This window comes from Phaenicophaeus curvirostris, unplaced genomic scaffold (genome assembly GCF_032191515.1).
Source record: "Phaenicophaeus curvirostris isolate KB17595 unplaced genomic scaffold, BPBGC_Pcur_1.0 scaffold_693, whole genome shotgun sequence".
Classification (NCBI taxonomy): domain Eukaryota; kingdom Metazoa; phylum Chordata; class Aves; order Cuculiformes; family Cuculidae; genus Phaenicophaeus; species Phaenicophaeus curvirostris.
This window is the reverse complement of record NW_027207204.1, coordinates 1-10196: the sequence shown is the minus strand read 5'-3', so window position 1 is coordinate 10196 and position 10196 is coordinate 1. Positions and strand designations below refer to the sequence as shown.

At 63.8% G+C, this 10196-nt stretch overlaps 2 protein-coding genes across 2 annotated transcripts; one reads left to right on the top strand and one right to left on the bottom strand.

Annotated features, from left to right (window-relative positions):
• Positions 1-412: 412 nt before the first annotated feature.
• Positions 413-4471, top strand: IL6R (interleukin 6 receptor). Its single transcript, XM_069883219.1, has 9 exons — positions 413-770; positions 1871-1994; positions 2083-2267; positions 2350-2510; positions 2592-2736; positions 2842-2885; positions 3017-3101; positions 3214-3322; positions 3412-4471. The coding sequence occupies exons 1-9, from the start codon at positions 413-415 to the stop codon at positions 3605-3607; spliced, it is 1407 nt and encodes a 468-aa protein (XP_069739320.1). The 3' UTR covers positions 3608-4471.
• Positions 4472-6169: 1698 nt separating this feature from the next.
• On the bottom strand, positions 6170-9289 carry LOC138735315 (SH2 domain-containing adapter protein E-like; the record flags this gene model as incomplete). Its single annotated transcript, XM_069883218.1, is given in 8 exon segments — positions 6170-6645; positions 8797-8825; positions 8827-8856; positions 8858-8887; positions 8889-8919; positions 9029-9060; positions 9062-9121; positions 9123-9289. Coding segments are annotated over 8 exon segments (566 nt in total), but the record flags the coding sequence as incomplete, so codon positions are not given.
• Positions 9290-10196: the final 907 nt, after the last annotated feature.

Below are 10196 nucleotides of genomic sequence, written 5' to 3'. Positions count from 1 at the left end.
CAGCCCCTTGTCTCCCCCTCCACCCCCTCGTCTTCCCCCCCAGCCCTCATCTCCCTCTCTTGTCCCTCATCGTCCCCCCCCAGCCCCTCATCGTCCCCCCCAGCCCCTCATCTTCCCCCCCGAGCCCCTCATCTTCCCCCCCAGCCCCTCATCGTCCCCCTCTTGTCCCTCATCTTCCCCCCGAGCCCCTCATCTTCCCCCCCAGCCCCTCATCTTCCCCCTTGCCCCTCGCCTTCTCATAGAATCATAGAATCACAGAATCACCAGGTTGGAAGAGACCCACCGGATCATCGAGTCCAACCATTCCCATCAATCACTAACCCATGTCCCTCAGCACCTCGTCCACCGGCCCTTAAACCCCTCCAGGGAAGGGGACTCAACCCCCTCCCTGGGCAGCCTCGGACACTGCCCAATGACCCTTGCTGTGAAGAATTTTTTCTTAATTTTCTCTCCCCTCATCCCTCCCCTTCTCCCCTCTCTCCTTTACCCCCTCCTTGTCTCACCCCCAGGCCTCTCTCGGGACACCGTGCTGCGACGCCCCGGTGACAACGTGACGTTCACGTGCCGGGACGAGGACTTGGCCGATGCCAACGCTGCCGTGTCCTGGTGGCTGGAGGAGCGGGGCGCTGCGGCGATGCCGGGGGGTCACCGCCGCCTTCTGCTGGGGGGCAACGTGCTGCCCCTGCGGCGCCTGCGCTACGAGGACTCGGGGCGCTACAGCTGCTTCTCGGGGGGCCACAGGCTGCGCTCGCTGCGGCTGCTGGTGGAAGGTGGGTACGCGCTGGGGGAACCCCCACCCCGGGACCCCATCGGGGTGGCATCTTGGCTTGGAGCAGACCCGGCGTGGCCAGCAGGGCCAGGGAGGTTCTTCTCCCTCTGGCCTCGGCCCTGGGGAGACCGCTCCTCGAATCCTGGGGTCAGTTGTGGGCCCCTCCCCACAAGAAGGATGTTGAGGCTCTGGAGCGAGTGCAGAGAAGAGCAACGAAGCTGGGGAGGGGGCTGGAGAAGAAGAGGAGCGGCTGAGAGAGCTGGGGGGGTTTAGCCTGGAGAAGAGGAGGCTGAGGGGAGACCTCATTGCTCTCCGCAACTCCCTGAGAGGAGGTTGTGGAGAGGAGGGAGCTGGGCTCTTCTCCCAAGGGCCAGGGGACAGGACGAGAGGGAATGGCCTCAAGCTCCACCAGGGCTGGACATCAGAATCATAGAATCATAGAACCACCAGGTTGGAAGAGACCCACTGGATCAGCAAGTCCAACCATTCCTAACAACACTAATCCATGTCCCTCAGCACCTCGTCCACCCGTCCCTCAAACCCCTCCAGGGAAGGGGACTCAACCCCCTCCCTGGGCAGCCTCGGACACTGCCCAATCACCCTTTCCATCAAAATTTTTTTCCTAATGTCCAGCCTGACCCTCCCCTGGCGGAGCTTGAGGGGAGTTGCAGAGAGCAATGAGGTCTCCCCTCAGCCTCCTCTTCTCCAGGCTAAACCCCCCCAGCTCTCTCAGCCGCTCCTCTTCTTCTCCAGCCCCCTCCCCAGCTTCGTTGCTCTTCTCTGGACTCGCTCCAGAGCCTCAACATCCTTCTTGTGGGGAGGGGCCCACAACTGACCCCAGGATTTGAGGAGCGGTCTCCCCAGGGCCGAGGCCAGAGGGAAAAAATATTTCATGGAAAGGGTGATTGGGCAGTGTCCGAGGCTGCCCAGGGAGGGGGTTGAGTCCCCTTCCCTGGAGGGGTTTAAGGGCTGGGTGGACGAGGTGCTGAGGGACATGGGTTAGTGATTGATGGAATGGTTGGACTCGATGACCCGGTGGGTCTCTTCCAACCCGGTGATTCTGTGGTTCTGTGATACCCCAGCTCCTCCCTGCCTTTGCAGAGCCCCCCGAAACTCCCCGCGTCTCCTGCTACCGGCGCAGCCACGACAAAGACGTCCTGTGCGAGTGGCCGCAGCGGGTGAAGCCGTCACCGGCGACGCGGGCGACGCTCTGGCTGAAGCGGAGGTCAGTGTCGGGTCCCTGTCCGTGGGGGACATCCCTGTCCTCGCCACCCGCATCCTTTCCCAGCCCCACGGAGCCGCCTTCCCCACAGATTCACGGCTGAGAACGCCACGGAGCAGCGGTGCCGCTACTTCTCCAGGGCGCGGAAGTTTGTTTGCCGGGTGAAGGTCCCACCCGGCGCCGACGACACCAAATCCCTCGTGGTGTCCACGTGCGTCGCCAACGGCGCCGGCACCGCGGCCGGCGAGGACAAGATCATCACCCTCAGCAGCGTCCGTGAGTGCTGGGCAGGGTGGAGCGGAGGGGGCCACGGGGTCTGGTGGATGGTGCTGAACCCCCTTTCCTTGCTCCCTGGCAGTGAAGCCAGACCCCCCCCTCAACGTGACCGTGGAGCCCTTGGAGAAGGCGCCGCAGCGGTTGCGAGTCAACTGGTCCTACCCTTCCTCTTGGGATCCTCGCTTCTATTGGCTCCACTTCCAGGTCCGCTATCGCCCCGAGCCCGCGCGGACCTTCACAGAGGTGAGACCCCCCCCTCCGTTTTCCAGCTGTCCCCCCCACCCCAGCGAGGTTGTCCCCAAGCCCCCCGTGTGTCCCCTCCAGGTGGATCAGGTGGTGACGACGTGGCTGGACATCCACGACGCGTGGCGGGGGACGCGGCACGTGGTGCAGGTGCGGGCGCAGGAGGAGTTCGGCCACGGCTCGTGGAGCGAGTGGAGCCGGGAAGCGGTGGGGACCCCCTGGATCGGTAGGAATTCTACAGGAGGTGGGGGGGACATGTGGCCTTGAGCCTGGGGGGCTCAGTTTGGGGGTCCCCCAACCTCACAGCGTCCCCACCTCCATCGCTTTGCAGACCCCGGGGATGTCACCTCGGAGATGGGACCCTTCAGCTCGCAGGTATGGGATGGGGGGGGACGCGGGACGTGTGGCCCCAGCTGCATCCCAACATGCTTCTGAGTGGGACAAGGGGACACCAGGGCTGGGGGGGGGCTCCCCCATCTCACCCCCTCCCTCCCCTCCTCTTGCAGTTCCCCATGGATTACGGCACCCAGGGGGTCACACTGCCCCCCGAGCTCTTCGGGGATGACGATGCTGCTGACCGGGCTGCGGGTGGTAAGGAGGGAGCTTTGGGGTGGCTGGGGGTGGGGGGGAATGAGACCCCCCCCCCCTACCCTCCATGTCCCCCCACCCTGAGCTCATCTCCCCCCCCTGCCTTGCACCGCAGGGACCGTGGTGGAAGCCAGCGCTCGCTCGGTGACGTCCCCGTACGCCTTGGTGGTGGCCGGGGGGAGCCTGGTCCTGGGCATCGTCCTCTTCGTGGCCATTGTGGTGAGGTGAGTGCCCGGGGGAGGGGGGGGTCTGGGGGGTGTGGGGGTGCTGGTGAGTGCCCCCCCCCCCCCAACAGTGCTCTCTGTTCCCGCAGGTACCGGCTGGCGTGGCAGCAGGGCAGGCAGCGAGGGGCCAAGGCGGAGAGCGAGGGGCAGCACACGCTGGTGCCCCTGGCCCCCCCCGGCTCCCCTCCTCTCAGTGACACCCCCCTGCTGTCACCCCCCCCCGACCCCCGACCCCCCGGGGGGCTCCATGTCACCAACTTGGACTATTTCTTGGCTGGGCAGTAGCCAAAGTGGGGGGGGGACACGGGACTGGATGCGCCTGCAGGGCAGGTGGGGGGCTCTGGTGCTTTGGGGGGGGCTGGGAGGGGGCCCCAGGAGCAGCCCCTGAACCCCAAATCCGGGAGGGGCCCCAGGAGCAGCCCCTGCACCCCAAATCTGGGAGGGGGCCCCAGGAGCAGCCCTTGCGCCCCAAATCTGGGAGGGGGCCCAGGAGCAGCCCTTGTACCCCAAATCTGGGAGGGGGCCCCAGGAGCAGCCCTTGTGCCCCAAATCTGGGAGGGGGCCCCAGGAGCAGCCCCCCCCCGCCTCAATTTTGGGGTTCCTCTGGAAGTGAGGGGGTCCCAGTGCGGGGATGTGACCCCAGAAGCAGCCCCTCATCCTTGACCGGGGTGGGGGGGTGCGGAAGCAGCCCCCCCACATCTCTGTCCAGGGGTCCCTGGCAGTGGTTGGGGGGGGACATCAAGGCTGGGATGTGACCCCAGGAGCAGCCCCTACCCCTCAATCTGTGGGGGGCCCCACCCTCCCTTGATCTGGGGGTACGGTGGGACCCTTGCTGTGGGGGTGCAGCCTCTGAGGCTGGGGGGGGGGGGCAAGATGGGTCCCAGAGAGCCTCCAAAATGGGGGGGGGGGGGGGGTGTGTGGCAGCTCTGTGGCCAAAGTGGGGGGGGGGGGCCGGGTTTGGGGGCCCCCAGAGAAGGGTGCAACCCCCCCCCCCAGCGCCATGGGGAGGGGGAGGCCTGGCTGGATCAGCCCCATCCCCCTGTCCTGACTTTCCCCCCCCGCCTCCTGGGTTATTTTTGTAGCATTGGGCGGGGGGGTAGGAAATGTGGGCAAAGGAGTTGAAAATAAACGGTGTGGATTTGTAATGAGTGGGAGGGTTGGGGGGGTGGTGTCACTACAGTCCGTCCCCCCCCCCCCCATCCCCTGCAGCCCCTGGCTGTGACCCCCTTGCCCCTGAGTGCCCCCCCCCCCAATCCCTCTCAGTGCCCCCTATGCCACCAAGTGCCCCCCTCCCCATCCCTTGCAGCCCCCAGGCTCTGCCCCCCATGCCCCAAATACCCTTCATCCTGTGCCCCCCCTGTGCCCCCCATGCCACCAAGTGCCCCCCTCCCTGTCCCCTGCAGCCCCCAGGCTGTGCCCCCCCCCCCAGTCTGTGCCCCCTGCCCCGTGGTGCCCCCCGCCCCCCTGCATTGTGCAATGCCCGGAGCTGCAGCTGCACCCCAGCAGGAAACCGCAGGGCACGGGGCGCGGGCGCTGGGCACCCCTGGGACACCGCAGCGTCGTCCCCCCCCCCGGCTATAAAAAGCAGGGCAGGATGCAGATGTGTGGGTGTGGGGAGCCCCCCGAAATCAGGGCAGCGCCTGGCACGAGGCCGCGGTTGGCACCCTCTTCACCCCTCCCAGGCCTTTTGGGGGGTGAGGGGCTCGAGCTTGGGGTCACCCCAATGGACCTCCCCCCCCCCCCCCCCCCCGCCCCAGCAGCATCCCTGCCCCATCGCAGCCCCCAGCCGCAATCCCATCCCACCAATCACTCATTGCAGCCCCATCCCTGTCCCATCGCAGCCCCCAGCCCCAATCCCACCCCATCCCTTCCCATCCCAGCCCCAATCCCACCCCATCCCTTCCCATCCCAGCCCCCAGCCCCAATCCCACCCCATCCCTTCCCATCCCAGCCCCCAGCCCCAATCCCACCCCATCCCTTCCCATCCCAGCCCCCAGCCCCAATCCCACCCCATCCCTTCCCAATTGCAGCCCCCAGCCCCAATCCCACCCCATCCTTTCCTCATCTCTTCCCTAGCCCCAATCCCACCCCATCCCTTCCCCATCGCAGCCCCCCAGCCCCAATCCCACCCCACCAATCACTCACTGCAGCCCCATCCCTGTCCCATTGCAGCCCCCAGCCCCAATCCCACCCCATCCCTTCCCCATCGCAGCCCCCAGCCCCAATCTCACCCCACCAATCACTCATTGCAGCCCCATCCCTGTCCCATCGCAGCCCCCAGCCCCAATCCCACCCCACCAATCACTGCAGCCCCATCCCCTGTCCCATCCCTTCCCCATTGCAGCCCCCAGCCCCAATCCCACCCCACCAATCACTCATGCAGCTCCATCCCTGTCCCATCCCTTCCCCATCGCAGCCCCCAGCCCCAATCCCATCCCACCAATCATTGCAGCCCCATCCCTGTCCCATCCTCTCTCCATCGCAGCCCCCAGCCCCAATCCCACCCCACCAATCACTCATTGCAGCCCCATCCCTACCCCATCCTTTCCCCACTGCAGCCCCCAGCCCCAATCCCCCCCCTTCCATCACTCATGCAGTTCCATCCCTGTCCCATCCCTTCCCCATCGCAGCCCCCAGCCCCAATCCCACCCCACCAATCATTGCAGCCCCATCCCTGTCCCATCCTCTCTCCATCGCAGCCCCCAGCCCCAATCCCACCCCACCAATCATTGCAGCCCCATCCCTGTCCCATCCTCTCTCCATCGCAGCCCCCAGCCCCATCCTAACCCCAATCCCTTTGCCATCATCCTCCCCTCCCTCCTCCTCCTCCCAGCATCCCTCTCCTCCTCTCAGCCAACACATTTATTTTCCTAGTTCATTTCGCATCCCCATCTCACTGGGTCCCCCCCACCCTCGGTGCCGGCCCCGCCACGCTCAGCTCTGCCTCGGGGAGGGGGCAGGATCCGTCCTGCCAAGCTCCAGCAGCGCCCGCTGGGCAGGAGCCGAATCCCCCCCAGGGTGGGGATGTGACCGAGGGGTCCTGCACCGGACCCTCCCCACCTCTCGCAGCCATCGCCGCGGCTGGACTCCACGCTGCGGGGCTGGGGGTGGCAGCCCAGCCTCGGGGGGGGGGTTGTTAATGCAGCTTGCAGTGGACGGGGTGCAGCAGGGCCATGTGCTCGGCCCCCTTGAAGGGCAGCTTCTCGGTGGAGTAGTAATGCACAACCTCGGGGACGCTGGCGAAGACGCCGCTGGCCTGGCTGAGCGTGTACTTGTTGTCCTTGGTCTGCGCCACGATGATGTGGACGCAGCCCTGGCTGGTCCTAGGGAAAAAGCCGTTGGGGGGTCAGCGATGCTGCCAGCCCCCCGGCGCCCACCCGCTCGGAACCGCGCCGGCGTCCACCCCTGTTTGTTCCCCGTCCCGCTCCGATTGTTTCGGCTCCAGGGGCTCCGCTTCCTCAGGAAGGAAACGCCACTGGCGCTCCAGACAATGCGCCGGAGAGGGGGCCGCGCTGCCACCCCCACCCCAGCGCCACCCCAGGATGGATGGGGACCCCAGGGCTGAGGGGTGCTGCCCCACCCCGGGACACGGGGACTCTGGCGCGAAGAACTGGGGAGCTCCTGCCTCAGCATCCCTCCAGGCTTGGGATCTGCTCTGTCTCTCCAGGGTTGGGAGCTGCTGCATCCCTCTAGGGTTGGGAACATCTGCATCCCTCTGGGATTGGGATCACTGCATCCCTCCAGGCTCGGGATCTGCTCTCTCTCTCCAGGGTTGGGAGCTGCTGCATCCCTCTAGGGTTGGGAACATCTGCATCCTTCTGGGATTGGGATCACTGCATCCCTCCAGGCTCGGGATCTGCTCTCTCTCTCTCCAGGGTTGGGAGCTGCTGCATCCCTCTAGGGTTCGGAACATCTGCATCCCTCTGGGATTGGGATCACTGCATCCCTCCAGGCTCGGGATCTGCTCTCTCTCTCCAGGGTTGGGAGCTGCTGTATCCCTCTAGGTTTGGGAATATCTACATCCCTCTGGGGTTGGGCTCACTGCATCCCTCCAGGCTCGGGATCTGCTCTCTCTCTCCAGGGTTGGGAGCTGCTGCATCCCTCTAGGTTTGGGAACATCTGCATCCTTTGAGGTTGGGATCACTACATCCCTCTTTGGGGTTGTGAGCTGCTGCATCCCTCTAGGATTTGGGAACATCTGCATCCCTCTGGGGCTGGGCTCACTGCATCCCTCCAGGCTCCGGATCTGCTCTATCTCTCCTGGGTTGGGAGCTGCTGCATCCCTCTAGGTTAGGGAACATCTGCATCCCTCTGGGATTGGGATCACTGCATCCCTCCAGGCTCGGGATCTGCTCTATCTCTCCTGGGTTGGGAGCTGCTGCATCCCTCTAGGTTAGGGAACATCTGCATCCCTCTGAGGTTGGGATCACTACATCCCTCTTTGGGGTTGTGAGCTGCTGCATCCCTCTAGGATTTGGGAACATCTGCATCCCTCTGGGGCTGGGCTCACTGCATCCCTCCAGGCTCGGGATCTGCTCTATCTCTCCTGGGTTGTGAGCTGCTGCATCCCTCTAGGTTAGGGAACATCTGCATCCCTCTGGGGTTGGTATCACTGCATCCCTCTTTGGGGTTGTGACCTGCTGCATCTCTCTAGGATTTGGAGCTGCTGCATCCCTCCAGGGTTGGGAGCTGCTGCATTCCTCTAGGTTTGGGAACATCTACATCCCACTGGGGTTGGTATCACTGCATCCCTCCAGGGTTGGGATCAATGCATCCCTCCAGGGTTGGGATCACTGCATCCCTCCAGGGTTGGGAGCTGCTGCATCCCTCTAGGATTTGGAGCTGCTGCATCCCTCCAGGGTTGGGAGCTGCTGCATCCCTCTAGGATTTGGAGCTGCTGCATTCCTCTAGGTTAGGGAACATCTACATCCCACTGGCGTTGGTATCACTGCATCCCTCCAGGGTTGGGATCACTGCATCCCTCTTTGGGGTTGTGAGCTGCTGCATCTCTCTAGGATTTGGAGCTGCTGCATCCCTCCAGGGCTGGGAGCTGCTGCATTTCTTTAGGATTTGGAGCTGCTGCATTCCTCTAGGTTTGGGAACATCTACATCCCACTGGGGTTGGTATCACTGCATCCCTCCAGGGTTGGGATCACTGCACCCCTCCAGGGTTGGGATCACTGCATCCCTCCAGGGTTGGGGATCACTGCATCCCTCCAGGGTTTGGGAGCTGCTGCATCCCTCTAGGATTTGGAGCTGCTGCATCCCTCCAGGGTTGGGAGCTGCTGCATTCCTCTAGGATTTGGAGCTGCTGCATTCCTCTAGGTTAGGGAACATCTACATCCCACTGGGGTTTGGTATCACTACATCCCTCCAGGGTTGGGAGCTGCTGCATCCCTCCAGGGGTGGGATCCCTAGGAACCCCTTCCTCTGGGTCCAGGCCCTTCCACGCTGCCGCCGCCTCAGCCACTCACTTGAGTGCGATGGAGTACTTGCCGCTGCCCGGTCTCGCTGGTGCGCACCAGGTAGCCGGCCCTCCCGGCACGCCTGCAACCGGTTCTCCGCCCTCGGCGCGTGTGATGGCCCCGTGGTACCAGCTGTGGGGGCACACAGAGGGATGCTGAGGGGGTGGCAAATGCCAGGGCCCCCACTTCCGACCCTGTTTTCCACGCTGGCTGCCGCACGTGGCTCAGCCTCATGACTCACGGCTGCTTCTCCAGCGCCAGGGCAGGGTCCACCCCGCTCCCCCTCGCTCTGCTCAGCGCCCACCGGCTTCAGCATCTTGGAGGTCCAGCTTTTTCTGGCGTAGGTGCTGCCGTGGTGCCTCCTCCTTGGGACGCTCCGAGCCTTCAAACTGGACTGGGGGGGATGAGATGTGAGCCCCCCAAAAAGACCCATCCCTGCTGCCTCCATCCCCATCCCTAGCTCTGGCTCTGTCCCCCTCCTCATCTGTATCCCCATCCACATCTCATGTCTGCTCTCGTTCTTGTCACCATTCCCATCCCTGTCCTCATTCCAGTCCCCACCCCTGTCCCCTATCCCCATCCTCGTTCCCATTCTCATCCCCTTCCTCATCTCCATCCTCATCCCTGTCCCCTATCCCCATCCTCACTCCCGTTTCCATCCCTGTCCTCATCCCCATTCTCGTCCCTATCCCCATCCTTGTTCCTGTTCCCATCTCTGTCCTCATCTCCATATTTGTTCCCATTCCCATCCCTTTCCGGATCCCCATTCTCATTCCAGTCCCCATCTCTTTCCTCATCCCCATTCTCGTCCCTATCCCCATCCTTGTTCCCGTTCCCATCCCTGTCCTCATCCCCATCCTTGTCCCTGTCCCCTATCCCCATCCATGTTCCCATTCCCATCCCTTTCCTCATCCCCATTCTCATCCCTATGCCCATCCTCATTGACATTCCCATCCCTTTCCTCATCCCCATCCTCATTCCAGTCCCCATCTCCTTCCTCATCCCCATCCTCATCCCTATCCCCATCCTTTTTCCTGTTCCCAACCCTGTCCTCATCCCCATCCTTGTCCCTGTCCCCTATCCCCATCCTTGTTCCCATTCCCATCCCTTTCCTCATCCCCATCCTCATTCCAGTCCCCCATCTGCTTCCTCATCCCCCATCCTCATCCCTATCCCCATCCATGTTCCCATTCCCATCCCTTTCCTCATCCCCATCCTCATCCCTATCCCCATCCATGTTCCCATTCCCATCCCTTTCCTCATCCCCAGCCTCATTCCAGTCCCCATCTCTTTCCTCATCCCCATTCTTGTCCCTATCCCCATCCTTGTTCCCGTTCCCATCCCCATCCCTGTCCTCATCCCCATCCTCGTCCCTGTCCCCTATCCCCCTCCTTGTTCCCATTCCCATC